This window comes from Mercenaria mercenaria, chromosome 10 (genome assembly GCF_021730395.1).
Source record: "Mercenaria mercenaria strain notata chromosome 10, MADL_Memer_1, whole genome shotgun sequence".
Taxonomy (NCBI): domain Eukaryota; kingdom Metazoa; phylum Mollusca; class Bivalvia; order Venerida; family Veneridae; genus Mercenaria; species Mercenaria mercenaria.
Window position 1 is genome coordinate 44054295 of NC_069370.1, and position 19360 is coordinate 44073654.

At 31.9% G+C, this 19360-nt stretch overlaps 2 protein-coding genes across 20 annotated transcripts in view; one reads left to right on the top strand and one right to left on the bottom strand.

Moving 5' to 3' along the window:
- LOC123561778 (uncharacterized) overlaps nucleotides 1-2040 on the top strand; it is a 48599-nt gene extending 46559 nt beyond the window's left edge. The window contains exon 4 of the mRNA XM_053552938.1: nucleotides 1863-2040. Within this exon, the coding sequence (XP_053408913.1) occupies nucleotides 1863-1896 (34 nt within the window). The 3' untranslated portion in view covers nucleotides 1897-2040. The remainder of the gene's footprint in view (nucleotides 1-1862) is intronic.
- LOC123561779 (uncharacterized) overlaps nucleotides 1-19360 on the bottom strand; it is a 132387-nt gene that overhangs the window by 15270 nt on the left and 97757 nt on the right. For 9 of the 19 annotated variants that reach the window (XR_008372739.1, XR_008372740.1, XR_008372731.1 and 6 more), the window contains 2 exons: nucleotides 17221-17334; nucleotides 2081-3273 (listed from right to left, as the gene is read on the bottom strand). Coding sequence is in view for 1 of the 19 variants with exons in the window: in XM_053552939.1 (XP_053408914.1) it covers nucleotides 3151-3273; nucleotides 6760-6785 (149 nt within the window). In the remaining 18 variants the exon portion in view is untranslated. The other 10 variants (XR_008372741.1, XR_008372733.1, XR_006688512.2 and 7 more) reach the window with 5 other exon arrangements.

Genomic DNA, 19360 nt, shown 5'->3' on the forward strand with positions numbered 1-19360 from the left:
AAAACTGGTTTGAAGAATCGAACAATAAACAAAAATTATATAGCAATTTGAATAATATCCATGTAGGACGTGACAGCCGTTTTTGGGACAGTGACGTCATAGTTTCTTCCTTATATAGGAATTAAAGTATAAAGGTTCATCAGTGAATATACAACTGAGAAAATCGTAATTTGTATTATACAAAGGCCCAAGTTTTAAAGCACAGGTGCAAATAATTTTGACCATTGACCAGTAGCCTTTCAAGTGTTTCATTACATGAAATCAGAAATGGATTTTGATATTTTTTCTTCAGGTTTTGACTTAAGCCTAATTTTTTATTTTCTGGCTTAAATTAAAAATGAAACTAGGACATACTAAGTGTAAATCGTTTTAGGCCACCAAACTTTATTGTTGAAATTTTGGACTGGATAAATATGTGTAAAGATAAAACGCTTTAAACATGTAATAATATTATTCTAATAGGAGATATTATTAAAGATCAACTGAATCCAAACAGTAATAATTTATGTTCTATTTTACAAATGAATAATTTGAATAACGTTTAGCTCGACTATCAAAGATTCTATTGATCTATTGGAATATTACTTCCTTGGAGTGGTAACATTTTTGCGTTTAATACCGATAAGTCAGTAAGTGACCATTTTGGAACATTTGGATATTTCAAATCAAGAAATAAGTCAATGGATTAAAAAAACAATTCTGGAACTACAAATGACCAAACTTTGACTTACTTAGTGAAAAAGTTCAAAACACCGGCTGGTCAGTTTAACACTTTCTGACATCAATGCAAAGAATGAATTTTATCAATAAGTTTTTAGAAATGTTAAGATCATGTATACCCACTAGAATTGCAACATTTCGTTCGAACGGTAAACCTTGGTTTAATATAGAAATGCAGAAAAAAAAATCAATTTCGCGATAGACAAAGACGCAAAGCTATATTTACTTGTAACCAACCTCGCAGACTGTACTGGAAACAAAATAAATATGCCAAAGAAGATTTAACAATATAGAATTTACATTAAGCGAACATGATCTACACTGGTCGCAAAGGCAGAATCAATCGTGTCCAGCATGTTAAGGGTTAAGTATCAAAAAATTGATTTTTGGATTGAAGAATCCTATCAAAAGAATTCAATCTCATTTTTGGTCATGTAGAAGATCATATAAAGAAAACTAAGTTTTTATATTGAAATTAAAATTAACTTAATAAATACTTTCCAGTCGCTGTAATTGTTACTTGTATTGAGAAATTTTAAAATGCTGATAAAGGGCGAGCAAATGACCTTTTATTGTTCAATAAAAATATTAAATATTATTATTCTTATATTTTGTTCTTACTTTCTAAATATAAAGTGTTTAATATCTTGCTTTATTCATTTCTTCCTTATTTCTTAACTTTTTTTTCTCCTATTTATTTTATACAAATATTAAACATAAATCACTTACTCAGAACTAAACATTTTCTTACATTTTTATTAGGGAAGGGACGTCATGAATTTTGTTAAAACTTGTGGTCTGGTCCATTTGCTTTTCACAAATTACATGTTTTTGTTTCTGTTTTTGTTTATGTATTTGATGTTTCAAAAAAGCAATAAAGTATGCTTGAATAAAGTTTAATGACTTTAACGCGGAAAAATTTAGTATTGAACTATATGTACCCAAACTATTTGCCATTTTACGTGAATATAATTTAGACAGCTATATCTGTTGTGTTTGCTGTCCGATTTTTAGGAAGTTGAAGTGAATTTACCATAACATCGTGTGCACAATACATACTAGTAATGACATTTCAGTCTGATTATAGTTTACGCTGAAAAATGACATAAAATTCAATCTATTCAATTCAATATGCTTTTCAGGCATGATAATGGTGTGGATACCACTTACGGATAGACAAGGAAAAAGCTGCCTTCGACCAAGGAATAACATCAATAGAAACTAAAAACTTTACAAAATAACTGTCCATTTTTAATTGATTTTACCAGATGTTAAGGCCACTAACAATTGTATAAATGAATAAACAAAATTAATAGCAAATTGTCTTTTATTAACAGCTATAGTTACAAAAACGACCTACCTTTTGGCAGTGGGTATTATAGGCAGTGTCCGCCTGCATACATGCAGCACTGCAGACTTCCACTACATAAACAGCTCGTTAAAGTTGAATTATCGTCACAAACCTTCCATGTCACACATTTTCCTCCGAAAAGTAGGACTTCTATAGGCCTGTGTCAGTTTCTAAACTGGTCTACACAAATACACATTTATTGATATGGATAACAAAAGTATGTTCAAGTAATTCATTATTGTGTATATCAAGGTTTTTTTTTTTACTTTCAAAATACACAGGTTTATCGTGAAAGATAGTTATAACCAGAGTGAAGATTTACAATGCAGTATAAAACGAGAATTGTGTCCATAGCACACGGATTCCCGCGCGTACAGCTCCAACCTCTAAACAGCAAAGTTCTAATTAAGAAAGGGCCATAATTCTAGAAAACATAGAAACAGAAAAAGTCCATTATTTATGGTCATCTTCACATGAAGGTCCTTCATCTGTGACAATTTTAAGCATATCCTTTCAATATTGTTTGAAAAGTTGGATACACAAGATTCTTCTCTATATTCTATATAGCAGAACTATAAAAGGGCCATAACTGCAGTAAAAAATCGTCAAAGAAAAAATCCTTTCTGTGTGGTAATTTGCATATCAAGGTTGTTTATCTGTGAAAGTTTAAAGCAAAGCAGGCTTATAGTGTAGAAGGAGTTGTGTGACAGGATGGTCGAACCATGGACAGAACTTATACGAACAATTTAACACTCATTACAATATTAACAAGTTTATTTACAAAAATAAATATTTACAATTATTTTTATGAAAAGAAAAAAAAAGAGAAAATGTTGAGCTCAATGTCTAATGGTTTGTAATAAAAGATGTTTGAGTCCGAGATCTCTAATCCAGTTTCATAGTGACGTTCCACAAATATTTAAGATCCAATTAACTAGCATGTTAAGGATTTAACACTATATAAAATAATGTCCCATCAAATCGCGAAGAAGTTGACCCCATTCTGGTTCCCCGTATCCGGTTTTTGTATCCCTGAGCGATCTCAGTCGTTTAGAAAGATTAACATCTTGACGGTTAAGTCACAACCACTGGACGTAGACCCGCAGCTCTGGGAATTTACATCCAGGCGAGATAAGAAAACCACGGGTATATCGCTTCCGGGTCGTGACATCACCAGGAAATATGTTGTCCGGCGGAAGAAGCTAAAATAAATAACATATGGTAAGCACTAATACAAATACAAACACAAGCACAAACTGCTATGTTGGGTACACCATACCTCTGCAGGTTCCCATATGTAATACGTGCTAGTTATACAAGGTATACGTGCTATAAAATTCATACGTCACTTGAATACGTCACTTGAATAAAACACGTCATTTAGTACATCTATCAATTCTAAAGTCAATTACTTACTAGACTAATTAAAGTATGATAAAGAGATGAGAAGATAATGGTGTAAACTTATAGACAAGAGGATAATCAAAGCTGCAGCTATCATTCACAACCAAAACTTTACATAATGCAATACAAATTAAACAAAATACAATAGCCGGTATGAACGATAGCTCTGTATCATGTAACAAGACGGACACTTGATAGTTTTGCAATACCCTGGCACACAATATCTTTAAATTGCAATTAAATATTAAATATACGGTACCATACAAGTCAAACCATACAATACAATACAATATCGGCATTCCATAATTTACAAAGAAAAAAGTGACAAATACGGTGTATGAGAAAAGTACTTGCTAAATATTACGTTACACAACTTTTAACATAAATTCTACAACTTTTACTAATGAACTATCCCAGATTCCTGTTTCGAAATAATTTACAAAAGTCAGAAAAATTTAATATATTAGCCTGACAACTCGAAACCAGCTAATAGCTTGCCGAAAAGTAAACCTTTTACAAAATTCTTTGGAAAAAACAAAAATTTACTGAACGAATTTACAATTAAAAAATAACACAAAAATCTAAAAAATCTAAAAAATAAACTTCTTACCTCGATCGAGCAAAATTAATTTCTACAAAGAATAGAACAGAGTGACATTCTGTCAGTCGGTAAAGTGGTGAGCTAAAAGCATATCTAGACTAGTCAGTTTGTATGGTTATGTTCCGCTAAATATTGAATTTTGCATGAGAATCACGACAAAGCCGTGAACTCGACTATTTCCCGCGAAAGTTATTTGGACAATTTAAGGCCCGTTATAGTGGTTTTGAGGATAGAAATGCTGAATTTTAAAAGTTATTAACTTCCTTATAACTGAACCGAATTTAATGAAATTTACATGGAAATTTAAGTTATCAAATACAGAAAATGCGTAAAATCTGACATTAACCTCAATAACACAAACATTTACAAAAAAAAAAATGATGCAATTCCTGTCTTTATACTACAGATACTTTGAGACCTGTATGCCAGTTTGTGAAGAGCAGACTCGTTTTTATTCTGTTCAGTGGAGGTAAACATCACTTACACCCTTTTACATCGGCTTAAGCAAAATTGTTTTATGATAAAGGATCAGGAAATATAACAAACAGTGTGTCCAAGTACGGGCAGACTTTTGACTACCGTTCTTATAATAATTTTTGATATTTGTCTTTCTTTAAAAGCGTTCTAACGTATTGACATTGTACATCATTCTAAAATATCAAAATGCAAAATAAATGTACACTTTTTCAAATTCTGATGATTACCATTCTAGTTGTGTGATAAAATCTGTAAAATGATCCCTTGGAAGCATAGAACGCGACCAAAACAGAATAATATCAGACTCGGTTTGATTGCGTCTGTTCATGAGAGGTAATAAAATGTGCAACACCTCTCGCGCCCCTTAGCACAGACTTAAGTGGAATCTATTACACATCTATTGAATGGACTCCATGATCCCACAGGACCAGAAAATGTAACAAAACTGAATCCAAGTACTCATTTCATGGATGCCCCGCTACCCCTTTCATTGCTGATTTAAGTCCTTTTGTATACACATTTTGGTTTCGACTTCATTTTGATGTAAGTCTTTTTGAAAAAGAATTGGGCGTCTTAGTTGTTGGCATGAATGAATCAAGTTCATGTAAACTTCATAAGAAAGGTGATAAAGATTTTCCTATGAAAATAATGTTGTCAGAAAATAAAAATGTCTAAAATATCTTTAAAATTCACAATGTTCCTACTTCACCTCTATAGAAATACAGAATGGTGTATAAACTGTTTGGGTATTGCAATATTAACAAGAATTGTTTTTAAAATACCGGTTACAGATCTGGGGAAATCAAACAGAAATATTGAAAATACTTATTACACAACTGATGAGATCAAATAGTAATATTGAAAACACCTTTCACACAACATAGATATATTGTAAATACCTGTAAACAAATAGTTAGAGGTTAGTAGACGTCTTGGATGTGCCTTTATGCCTTAATGGCACACCTTATGTCACCATTGCCTGAGTTCTTTAGCCCGAGGGCCATTATAAAACTAGGTGTGCCATTATGGCTAGAAGGCACAATTAGTCGTTTACTGACCTTTTTATTATATACCTTCACTTCATATCTATCTTAGTATTTTCATTTTACATAATTTTCTATAAACTTTTAATCATCATTTTAATTGTATTTTTCACAAAAATGTCATCATTACTTGACAATCTTTTTGAAACTGATTCAGCACCGCCATAATGACGTTGCTCTGACGTTCCAGTTACCCGGGGCCGTTATGATTATGGCGCGTGAGGCACGCTATGCCAGTATGGATCTTTAAATGGCGGCTGTAATGATCGTTTTTGACCGATTTTTTGTTACTATTTATTGTAAGTATTTAAAAATAATATCTAAAATATCTGTTTCTAAACTGTGGAAATTAAGTAGTAATATTGGTAAGTAATAACAAAGTGATTTAGTGAATTGTAAACAATATTTGAGCCGCACAATGAGAAAACCAACATAATGCATTTGCGACCAGCATGGATCCAGACCAGACTGCGCATCCGCGCAGTCTGGTCAGGATCCATGTTGTTTGCTTTCAAAGCCTATTGCAATTAGAGAAACCGTTAGCGAACAGGATGGATCCTGACCAGACTAGCGGATGCGCAGGCTGGTCTGGATCCATGCTGGTCGCAAAAACACTATGTTTGTTTTCTCATGGTGTGGCTCATTTATTGATAAAAAAGCAGTGGAATGAAGTCAATATTTTTTGACAAAACACACGCACGAAGCCTATAAATTCTAGATAATATTTATTTTTAAAACAGACGCATGTAGTCTGCATTTTTTTTTGAAAATATTTATTGATAAAAACACACGCATGCTGTCTTTAAATTCTAGATAATACTTATTGATAAAGCACATATATGTGGTCTGTAAATTCTAGGTAATATTTGTTGATAAAAGACATGCACATGCATGTAATCTGTGAAATATTTAAAAAAAAAAATTTATTTCATATTATTCAAGTAGTTCAAATTTTATGATATGAAAGAGAAAAAATTTAACTTTAAATTGCAACATACTCATAAAATAAATACACATTGTGCTTTAATTTGCAAAAGGTATAAAAAAAAAAGTTAGTTATTGCTGATATATAAAAGTTGAAAGTTCTTAGTTAAGTACTTTTTACAAACAAATCATACTGTGTTGCATATCATCTGAAAAGATACCCATAACCAATAACTTACTTGTAATCGCACAACATGCTCTAAATCTGAAAAGGGTAACAAATATCAATTTAATTAAACTGATTTATGTTTTTTTATTTAAAAACACCATATTGTGATGTACATCTGAAGAATGTCTCTCTAAATGTCTTCAAAAATAATGACAATTCATACAGCCTGTCTAACCATGACACAATCTATTTTCAATCAGCAGTTTGGCATATTTTGATTTTGACGACAACAGCAGACGATAAACAACCTGAAAAAGATGTTTCTGTGTCTCATGAAACAAATTTATAAACTCCCTTGCTTATTCATAATATCGAAGCTCATATCCTGCCAAATAGTAAACAACTCTGTAGGTGTGTGCGTGCGTGCGTGCGTGTGTGCGCGTTCTAAAGTACTCTGTAATTTCATGTACATATGATATGTAACTTACATAACTTATTGATGCTAAATATGCTTAGATTTGTTCCCAACTTTTCAAAACGTTGGAAATGTTTTTCATAAATCACTGCGTTTTTTATTTGTACACGAATAGGATTAAATTAAACTCACAGACCATTTTTAACTGCGATATACAGTCGAGTCCACTTAATACGAACTCGCTTGATACGATTTTTCGGCTATAACGAACAAAGTCCGGATTCCCCGGCTGAGTCCTTCTATTTCTTTGTAAAATTATTTCGGTAATAGCGAACTCGCTTCATACGAATTTTCGGGAGATACGAACACATGTTAGAAGTCCCGATGAGCTAAAATGTTATAAGTTTCCATTTTTTGATACGAACTAATTTTAGAAGTCGGCGGTCATTTTTTGCTACGCTTGATTTTTTAACAGTTTGAATCTGTACAGTGCTGATATTTAATCAAAATGATTATCACCTGTAATCGACAAATAATGTCTTTAGCAATTGAGCGATAATCACTTTCATTTGTACACCTGTCCATGAAAATATAATTTCATTGTACGCTTTATGGCCATGTTGTTAACTTTAAGCATCAAAAATGGCTACGCCTAAGTCTGGCATAAAAAGAAAAGCAATTTCTTTGGATACAAAAATTGAGATAATAAATGATATCCCATTAAGTGGAGAATTTCTGAAGGGAAAGGCCAATGAGTTTGCGAAACTTTTAGGCCATACTGACTTTATTGCTACAATCGTATTTATTGACAAGTTTAAAAAGCGACACAATATTGTTTCTAGGCAAATTTGTGGAGAGAGTGCAGCCGTAGATGATGAGATTGCCGAAAAATTCAAAACACACACATTGCGATACCGGTGATACTTGCCCAACATGCTCGGGTACATTATCCGGGAGTCATATATTCGTTAATACGAATTTCGTTTGATACGAACATATTTCCCAGGTCCCGAAGAGTTCGTATAAAGCGAGTTTGACTGTATAAGTACTGAATTGTTCAAAAGAGATAGGAAAAACTGTGTACTGAGGTAAGCGTGTTTGTGATATCACAAGTCCACGTCCACATTCTGTTTTGTAGAAAATATCAACGTATTGTTTTTCCTTTATCTTTGTTTTGGTTGGCAAAACAGCATGTTAAAATATGCTAGTGTTTCATTAATTCCCAATTATTATGCATGTGCAGTCAATTTGTCTCTTATTGTCAATGATATTAATAAAGCTTTATTATAATTTGTATGAATGGGGGCTTCAAGTTTGTGTGAAATCGAATCTATAATGCATGCCGATTTACCTGAAAAATACAAAATGTATTAAATTTTAGAAAAGAAGAACAACTGTTACAAAGAAATCTTTTTACTTATCACTAAAGTAAAACTATTTTGAATATATTCAAAATGTTATCTAGTGAATTTTTCTTACATTTTCAATAAAACATTGATTTTTCCAACATTCAAGTTTAAAAAAGTCCTACCCGATCATATCTGTATTACATAAGACCTAGTGTGTACAAACGAGCATTACATGACTATATCAAACTTGGTTTTGAAGATAAAAGGTGGATTTGTCTTACAGTTTTGAGAGAGAGAAAAAAATGACGATTTTATTAAAAATTAGGAGATACTGATATAAATATATGCCAACTCGCGAATAAATGTTACAAATCTTTAAAATACAAAATAAAACCACAAACCAAAATCCCAGTTTCTTATTTAGACAATGTTACAAAAAAAATCGTTTAAAAAGATGAAATTTGATATTGAGTGACAGTTTACAAGTAGTATCCTCGGAAGTTTAACAAAAAAAAAACGTGAACATTGCAATTGAACTTAATTATGATGCCATGACCTAACTTGCTGTATAATATCTATGAATGAGAAAAGGACGGTTTTAAAACATTTAATTTTTAAAGAATTTATTTTTTCTTCTTATCTCTTTTTCGATGACTACTACAGAATTAAGATCAACACCATTTTTATTACGTTATTTTCTAGGTGTAGGAGAGAAATAAAAGAAATTTCCATTACAGACAACAGTTTTAATACAAAATGGAAAAGGTGAAAGTGTACTTAGCAGATACAAGGCCGCCTGTGTAAATACAGTATCACAATCTTTAGCACGAAAATGAATCGTACTGGATTAGAGATTCCTAAATTGAACAGCATTATGGCGGACATGTTTTAGACACGACATTAATGATGACCAAAAGGTTCGACAGACCGAGGGATCTTGAAACTGATATATGAATGGAGGCATATTCGAGAAGGAAAAAGATATACCCATATTAACCAGGCATTAGTCAGGACCTTCATGTGTTTGAATCATTTACACATTGTGTGCTGTAAACATAGGCGATGTATTTGTTCAAACAGACATATTAAGTAAGATTAGATATGCATTTATATCAAACATTTTCTGATTCTGGTGAAATATATAGGTACATTGCGGAAATATAAACTGTATGTTAACGTCTTTTATAGCAGTGAAACATTTTTGTATATGTATTCAATGGTTTTCCGTGTCCTTTAGCACTGATTGTGGTAACACGTGAAAATATGATGCATTTTGAGTGTGAAATAAATCATTTCTCTTTCATTTATATATAACATTAGAAAAATTCATCGACCTCAAATTATTTTAACTATGGTGATTTATATCTGGTATGTATATGCGCTTTCGGCAATTTAGAATTTCAGAGTAAGGGAGATTAATCTAACCGCCTCACAACAAATATCTATCTGAAGCATCGTTACTGCTGTTGTCTTGTCGTTTTGTTTTAAGTAATTGTAAAACTGTTAAAGATATCATAATAATTTAATTATGATATAACAATATAATAATGATATGATTGTCGTTGTAGCGCGTTTTAGTTGTAAACTATGTCAGTCTTATAGCACAAGTTATATAAATAAATACATGTCTTTATGAAGCATAATCATGTTTAAATTATTTTCATCCAAAAGTAAAAGAAACTTTCAAATGCTCTCACCAGCACTTGACAACTGTTTAGTTGTTTTAGATAATGTTCCTTTTATAAATTTTCTAAGCATCCGAAAGTTTAAGGGATTTGTTTTTAATTATAAAATGGCACGCTCATCAGTCTAGACATTGTCCTTGGCCAGCATTTTTTTTTTTGCAAAATCAATTAGCATGAAAACAGATGATCTTGTCTAGACAAAATTTCTTTTGTGAGACCAGCTTGAGTCAGTGATGATGAAAATCGATTAATAAGGGCACTACTTGGGCCCTGATGTCAGAGTTTTAGAAACAATGCACTATGAAAAGCCAGAAATGTGTTGTGCTGGTCGATGTTTTTAAGGGTCAAGCTTCCAGATTTTTGTTAAATATTTATAACTTTAGAAAAAAAAAAACCAAATTATTGTCGTATTTGTGAATAAAATATTATGGACTATTCCGCTGTGCAATGATATTTACCAAAGCAATGCAGAAATTAAAAGTTCACAACTGTTTTATCATATGAAAATGTAAAAATCTGAATTATAGACAACTAATTTTAGTAACTGTATAACATTATTTGTGGTCCTTTGGGATCATGGAGTACATTCAGTTTTACTATAACAGAATTCCACTTAAGCCGATGCCAGGGGGCATCATGGGTGTTGCACAATTTATTAACTTTCATAAACAAACGCACTCAAAAAGAATCCGAAGTTATGTTGCTTGGTTGCGTTGGATCTTTTCACAGATTTTATAATATTATAAATATAACATCGTATATGACAATGACGAGCTATTTAAAATGACTGTGTAATATCATAATTGTAAGCACAGTTTTTCATTACTAAAGTCAAAACTTTGCCATACCATGGGCATTTAATGCAGTGAGGGGGACATACTGGCCGATCAAAATTCATTAATTTATAGCTTATGAAAAAAATAATGTGAACTAAACTAGAAGGCAGGAGAATTTAAATTACCTTCTAGAAACGTGTCAATATAACAAAGATGTCCCTATCATGTGCTGTTCGTAAGTTCGAGTCATGTATGTGGTTGCACTTTGACAACACCCATTTAAGATTAGAAGTCTTAAGTGTCGATTTGTTATAATTCTTTATGCAATGTATGAGTATATAATGTTTTGAAATATTTGGCTTCTATGTGTGGCTAACAGTTTTAGACTTGCACATGACACTTTATTATGTTGAATGATTTGAATGGTTTGAAAAGCTGTTTGGATGCCCATCTATGTGTACAAAATTTATGTACCGGATTTATAAATGACCTTAAACATTTAACCTTTAAACATGTAAACTAGGGTTCTGGGTCTTTCACGCAGCATATCACATATAAGTGTTAAGTTTTGTTTTTTCATATATGCAGTCAATACTTATAAACCGAATGAGATACATTGTTTTATTTTTGCTTGTTGGGTTTTTAACGTAACATCGACACAATTATAGGTCATATGGCGACTTCCCAGCTTTGATGGTGGAGGAAGATCCCGGGTGCCCTTCAGTGCATTTTTTTCATCACGGGTGGGCACCTGGGTAGAACCACCGACCTCCGTAAGCAATGGCTTCCTCACATTAAGAATTCAACGCCTCGAGTGAGGCTCGAGCCCACATCGGTGAAGGGTAAGTTATTTGAAGTCAGCGACCTTAACCACTCAGCCGCGGAGGCCCCACGAACAAAATCAATTATATGAGACCTTCACTTAAAAGCTAGGGACCGTTATCTTGCATTTAATCCATTATCTTGTTATGTATGTGTGCGGCTTTACAAGAGAAGTAAGAAAACTCTTCGACCTTTTATTTTCTGCAAGTTAGGAGTTCAAGTATTGCATGCGAAAGGGTGTTTAGTTATGATGTATACTTGGGCCAAGTTACTGGAGAAATGAATTTAATTCTAGTAAGGTTTGTGCCATTATGTTACAGAATGAACAAAATAACCTTAAGTGTTTTCCTCATAGTGTGACCTTGACGTATTTACTAGGGTTCTTTGTGTCGTCTTGTAATGGTGGTCAACTGTTCCGAGTTATTTCAAAATCTGACAATGCACGTCACACATTTTACGCTCAAATATTCGTTTATTTACTTTTTGTCCGGCCACCGTGTGCTAAATATTGAAAAATGGCGAAAATATTACTAAACATTGAATCTTTATCAAATTTAGAACATTGATGGATTTGAAAACAAAGCAGCTTTTTGATTTACTGAATAAATACAAAATAATATTTACATCTTGAATTTGTCTTTTTAAATCTGGATGACAAAATAACCATACAGACAAAGATATCTCTTCTTATATACTTTATTGTAATACGAAGTAAATCTTAGATGTCAATTTGTTTTTAAATAGTCATTAAATATATGACAATACCATTGAGATTAAGCATGATTCTAAAGTACTCCAATAGTGATGATAAGTTTTTTTTTTAATTTTAAAAACATCTTAATTTATTTTGAATAGAGCAACAACAAAAATTGATTTTAATGGGGTAATTTCCATTGTATATTTCGGTCATTTTTCGGTCACCAATATTTTCGAAACTGCGATTTTGCCCTATTTTTGCAAAATGAAAATACATTTTTTTCCATAAAATTTACACTCGCAAAGATATTTTAAAATTAAATAAAGATCCTACTGCCATTTTTGGAGACCTTTCAGATGATATTTAATTTACCTCCGGATCTTGCAAACTTATACCGTTAATGGCGAAGATCCGTGTTTCGAATAAGGTGGATCAAACTTAAAATTACTTTATAGAGGGACTTTATTTAAATATTCATTTTACATTTACACCAAATTAAAGAATGATAAAATGTTACTTAGTTATCTTTTCACTGATGCTTACAGGTGTCTTACCTTTATCTTTCCTCAAAATAATTTTGAAAACATTTGTCCACCAGATAATTTTGTTTTAGGACAATCATTTGACCAAGTTAACTAATTCATAGCGCTGCATAATATATCTTACGGGATGAAATTTAAAAAGTCCTTCCACGTTTACTATTTTATTCTAAGTAAACACGGTTGACAAAGAATTTTGTATATTTAGTATGGTTTCATCATCCAATATATAGCAATTGAATGAGAATTATTTGTCCGTCCTAATTTACAGCCTCAGTAGCTCAATGGCAGAGTCTGCTATTAGTGTGGGAAGTCAAAGGGTTCGAACCTTTCCGCGTCATACCAAATACGTGAAAAATGGTAGTGGTAGACCATTTGCTTAGCACTCAGAATGGAAAGGGTTGTAACAAGAGGTAAAATAAGCCCTGGCAAGTATCTGTTATTGGATATCTAGCTGGCCGCACAAGAGCTTAATAACTTATGTTGTCTGTTGATTTTATGTGACAACCTTCACCTTTATCCATACCTTACTTTTAACAAAAGTAGTTAGTACGAGAACTTTTGAAGGTTGAAACATGCTCCAAAGAAACTGCGCGTGTAGGTAAAGTAACATAAAAATATTACACGTTACTACATAAACCACATTCAGATAACTGATCACTTCCTTTTTATTATGTAATGTCACGGAAATGAAAAATGATTTAAAGATCCATATTTGTTTAATTTACGTCTGTGAAAAAATACCAACCTCTATTTTCTTTAAATGGGCAAAGATTATTCTTCGTGTTTTTACATAATCGTATCGAAGAATATTTCTTCATAAAATCAAATTGTAAAGAAAGCATCACTATTCAATATATCAACTTTATTTAAAAATTAAACGCGTGATGTAATCAATAAAAGAAAAAAATATTTTAAAGCGTGTACATTGCCAAAATTCACGTTATGTAGCAATTATATTTGTTTCAAATATAAAAATTGCATTTTAAACTGATTTCAATTATTTTGAAAAAATGAACGATGGAAAATATTTTTATTTTTTTAACATTATTTTAATATTCCTTATGTCTGGCCTAAAATGGAGGTCGCTATATATAAATGCGTAAATACTGTTCTACCTAAACAAACACCTTATTATATTTTTGCAGTGATCTAAAGCTGAACTTAACGGGTACATTTATATGAAATAGCATTGATGCAATATATTAAAAAATCTACTTGAATATTATGAATTCGTTTTACAAACATGACCCGTACGCAAACAAAGTAATTGTTCCTTATTTGCTTGCTGGACCTTTTGTGATTTGAAACAAGTTTTCCACGGCAGCAGTATATATTATGCCAAGCCTTCATCTTTTTATTCAATTTATTTTACTCATAATACTTGTTTTATTTTCAGGGGAAGAAATCTGTAATAAATCTATAATTTATATTTGTAAAAGTTAATATTTAAACGTAGATGTATATTGTCGGGAATATATGTTAAAACACGCAAAGTACCGAAACATTATATTTGTCTCACATCACTCGAAATATCAAAAAAAAATTGTAGAAATAAAACTTACTACCTTTCGTTGTATCTATTTCTCAAACTTTTCCGTGGTGATGAAGCATTGTATTCTAGCAATAGAATCGTTATAGCTCAAATGGTAGAAAACGGAACAAATCTGGAGTTTTATTCACAATACCGTGCATAGCAATGTCTTTTACATACTAACATTTTATGGATATGTTAGAAATATTCTTTCATTTATTTTACACCAAACGTTCACTACAAATTCAACGCAACAAAATTTTAAAGATTTTACAAGTGTATTTTTGCAAAATTCAAACAATTAAACGTAATTTTAAATGTGTGACACATTAAATCTTTTCCAAGAACTTCTTACATTAAGTAAGACACTGTGCATTTCTTAAAACACGTCCATTTCTATGAATCACACAAACACATGATGGCTTGTTAAAATTTATTAGCTTAAATTACTGAAATAAAACATCAGATGTTCTATTCTTTCAAAATGCCTTAGGCTCCGAAATGACATCTACCCTGAATTTTATTCATGTTTTAGGTAAACAACTTTTGATTTTTATTTAAGAAAATAATGTCTGCATTTTATTCGTGTACAGCTCATTGGTGGTTGGCATGCGATAATTGCACCTTTTTATAACAAATTAACGGGTGGAATTATTCGCAGATGATTAGACGTTAATTTGAAAAACAAAATCATGTTTTATTTTCTATCGTTGATCGTACCTTTGACAATCCGTCTTAATAACTGCTAGTAATGCGAACCTTTATTGTTCTGGTTTGGTGAAAAAAGTACACGAGTTGGCTCAGGATTCTCATGCATCTAATGATAAAATTAATAAAATCTGCGAACACATGGTATATGTAGACAAAACTATTGCTAAAGCTAGGGTATTATAAATTCATTCTTAAGAACGTAAGTGCACGGTCATTAGAAAGTCACAAGAAGCAGAAAGTAAATAAATATTCTGGCCCACATTCGAGCACAGATTTCGCAAACAATTCGCCTCCCAATATGTATTCCTTTACTTTATATAACTTTCACGTTCTTAACCAACTTCAGTTTCAAAGAAAATATAATGATATACAAGCATCAAGCATGGATACTTTATTATACTCTCTTAAAAATAGTTCAGCTATTCAAACAAACCGGCATCCTTAAAAAGTTTGTCATATTTCTAAGTTTGTGTCTAGGAGTCTACAATTTATATGGTCTTAACTACTTTGATAATATTCACAGATAATTAGCTTGCATACATTCTTTTATTTCACATATACAGGCATGTATATTTCTATTTATGTTTGTAAAACAAGTCGAAATGTCCAGTATAAGCTGTCATGTCCAAAGAACGCAGCCAATCAAACCAAAACCCTACAGTGGTGTAAAGATGCACGTATACATCACAAAAATATACTTATAATATTCTGTCAGGGCAAATAACTCAGACAACTTGCATAAGTACGTAAATACTTCACTGAACAGGATACGGACGAGAAAGGGACACTTTTATTGAATTTTCCCCGTTTACGTCGCTATCGTTTGGACAGAAATTAAACTATTCGAGCAGTCAGATAATGCTTTAAAATTTGAGAACGATGTCCATATGCTTGTGTAACTTTGTAAGTCCTCTGCAAAAGACATGTTCTCCCCATTTTGTTTAATGTAGATTTCCTACATTTCCTTCTTTCTTCCAACAGGCGTTTGGCGGTCTGTTTTTCTCACCGATGTGTAGATTGAACATTTCATAAAATCAAGTTTCTGTACATTTTCCAAGCCACTAATGTTATTTTAATTAGCTCTACCTTAATTCACGTGCATTTTCGATATTTCACTTCGGATGCAATGAAATAAAAGAATGCTGAAAGGACACAAATTGCCATTACTTGTCTGCTTGCATTTAGTTTTTTTCAAGAGACAGTTTGCAAAACGCAACTGACAAGTTCATTTTCGAACAGTTAATTGGCTAATGCAAACCTAGTGCGTCTACGTCTAATGTTTTTTGCTCATTTGATAATGTGAGAAAGACAATCCATAGGTTGTTGTCTATTTTCTGGGTAGGAATCCGCAAATAGCGTGATGCCAACAGGAAAGTCTGGTATATCAATTCAGTGCTGTTCCTCAGTAAGTGGTATCGTTTTAATACAAGTCTTTATCCGGCCAGGAATTCGGATACAATTTTTATAGGTAAATAGATTTACTTTCATATGCTGCATTCTTTGTCCTTGACGTAACCTTTATATCGTGGCTCCTCCAGTTAAATGGAACCATATGTGCACAAAAGCATCCATCACTATCTCTATAACGACAATAATCAAATGATATATTTCGTGCAACAGTCGACATTTTCTTTTAAAGTATGTCAGACGGACTGAAAACAAGCTCGTCCACAGGACAACCTTTCTATAATCTATGCAAGTTGCAGACGAAGATAGGTCAATATTCTTATCTGCAAAATCAATATGTTAATTTTATGCACACTGAGTTGGGCGTGATCTAACTTTCAGCTTAGGAACTACTTTTAAATCCTATTTCTAAATAAGTGGTTATAATCTTCAAACAGCGCAAGGATACATCTACACGATTGGGTTTCCGATTTCCCAGACATGATTATCATACAGCAGACGTAATGTTATGCAAGGTTGGAGCTAGGTTAACCATTTGATTTTTTATCGTCTGCCATTTGAGAAAGAAATTAATCAAAATGTCGGGGATACTTTACCTAAGTGATAGGCATGGAGAAGTCACGTTGAAAACACTTTTTGACAGAATGATGTCTGCTCAAGTTGTTAACGCATAATTCCGTACATAAGAGTAATGAATTGTTTCCCTTTACCTGAAAGCGGAATCAAAAAGACATTATACTCATATTTTGATATTTCGGTGTAAATGTTTTCGGAACACTCTTGTATTTAATCAAAGCAACTTATTCAATATACTACATACACCAGTTTCCTACACCAGATCTAAACAACTACTCAAAATCTAAACATTTTGCTAGTGTCATTAACTTTTGTAACAAGTGACTGCTGAGTCTGATCCAACTGTGGCGTGCATATTAATTTTGTAACACTTTTGGCAAGCTAAAGAAAAACGGTACATTTTGATTTTATTATAGTGGAGGATAGAGAATATTTTTACCTATAACGTATCTACCGATTTCATCTAATGACAGAGATGACAAATCACAGAATGGCTAAGGGCACCTCGTTTATGTGAGATAGAGATATTTTATATAATATCTACCAATCTCAAATACAGTAATGAATAAGATTGTAACCAAGCCATATAAACAGATTATATATATGTGGCATGTTTAACACAATTACATACCAAGTCTTGAGGAGCAGAGCAAAGCATTTGTCTTGTTTTTTTCATGTGGGTTTTAAATAAATGACTTTTTATTCGCATTAATTGCAGTTTTATCTATTCGTAAAGATTTCCGTGTTATATAGCGGATTTTACGTCCTTTGATAAAAAAATAGTGCATACAATTTATCTGAATTTGAATGTAAAAATAAACAATCATCGGAATGTGGTCATTACTTTTCATCTTGTTTAATGTACTATACACTATAAACCTATTTCAATACCACACTTTTACTTTTGTTACGTTACTAAGATTTCGTTGTGCTCGCAATTTGTTATTTTCATTATAATCAGTATTAATATACTGACTCAAAGTCATGTTAAATGAACATTTATTGGAATATCTAAATTGCCAGTTGATTAATTCAAACACAATGTCTCTTGTCATGTTAACAAAACGCATCTTAACGAAAAATAGAATTTCCTTTCCAAATTATTCATTGATCATGCATGGAAAATTAAGATGCCATTTTATTACAAACCGTTACATGCATTAACAGTTCTGTTATTGGCAATGACAGCTCTTGTACTACGCGACTTGATATATATGAAATTAAAGAACTAATTGCTGATACATTGAAATTTCATTAATTACCATAATAAACAATCATTATATTAGCTCAAGTTCTGTATTTCGCTGGTGAAGGGACTGGCATTTATCTTGAAATTGCAGTGAGACATCAGGAGATATTCAATGACGGCAGGAACTTCAAGCGCACACCCTGTTTCTCGCACAACGCATGAACGACCGAGAAAGAGAAGCCCGTTTGAGGCAAGTGTTTTATTATCTTTTTGATTTCAGAGTATATGTATTGTTACTTTTAATTAATTTTCAAGGTTTATAAAAAAATAAAAAGTTTTTTAGAATTCGGACAGACGTTTTAAAAAGGTATCTTAATGCAAATTGTCTGTGTTTAAACAAATTCTCCGTGTTCTGCGTAACCGAAATGTTCAAATTGCATGTATTATTTCATTTTATTGACTGATCATTGATAGATTTTACAGATTCTTAATAGCAGAAATATTCAATATTTTGATTTATTATGATCCTTTAATATACTTTTACCACAATCTTATTTTCATTTATTTATATAGAAAAAGAAAACAAACATCAAAGTGCCTGCGATAAATTTTATTTGACATATGACCCGGTCAGACTAAAAGTCTTTCTCTAAATTCAGTGGGATGTGTTGAATTTCAAACTTTTAATGGTTTTGTTTGTTCAAATTGAAAACCATTGTGTTTGAATGGTCCAATCAAAGTCTCTATATTCATTTTCTTTTGTCTGTAATTCGATAAATAAATTTCAAGTATTTCTATTTCTGGATTTTCAACCAAATTCAAAATGAAGTTCTTAGATGGTATTATCTAATATCGAATAAATACATTAAAATAGTTGTAACTGATTTAATTGAGGCAATATAACCGAATAAACTGTCTGAATAAAGGTCCTAATTTGATTTCTTTTATTGAAAACGAAGCACATTTTTTAA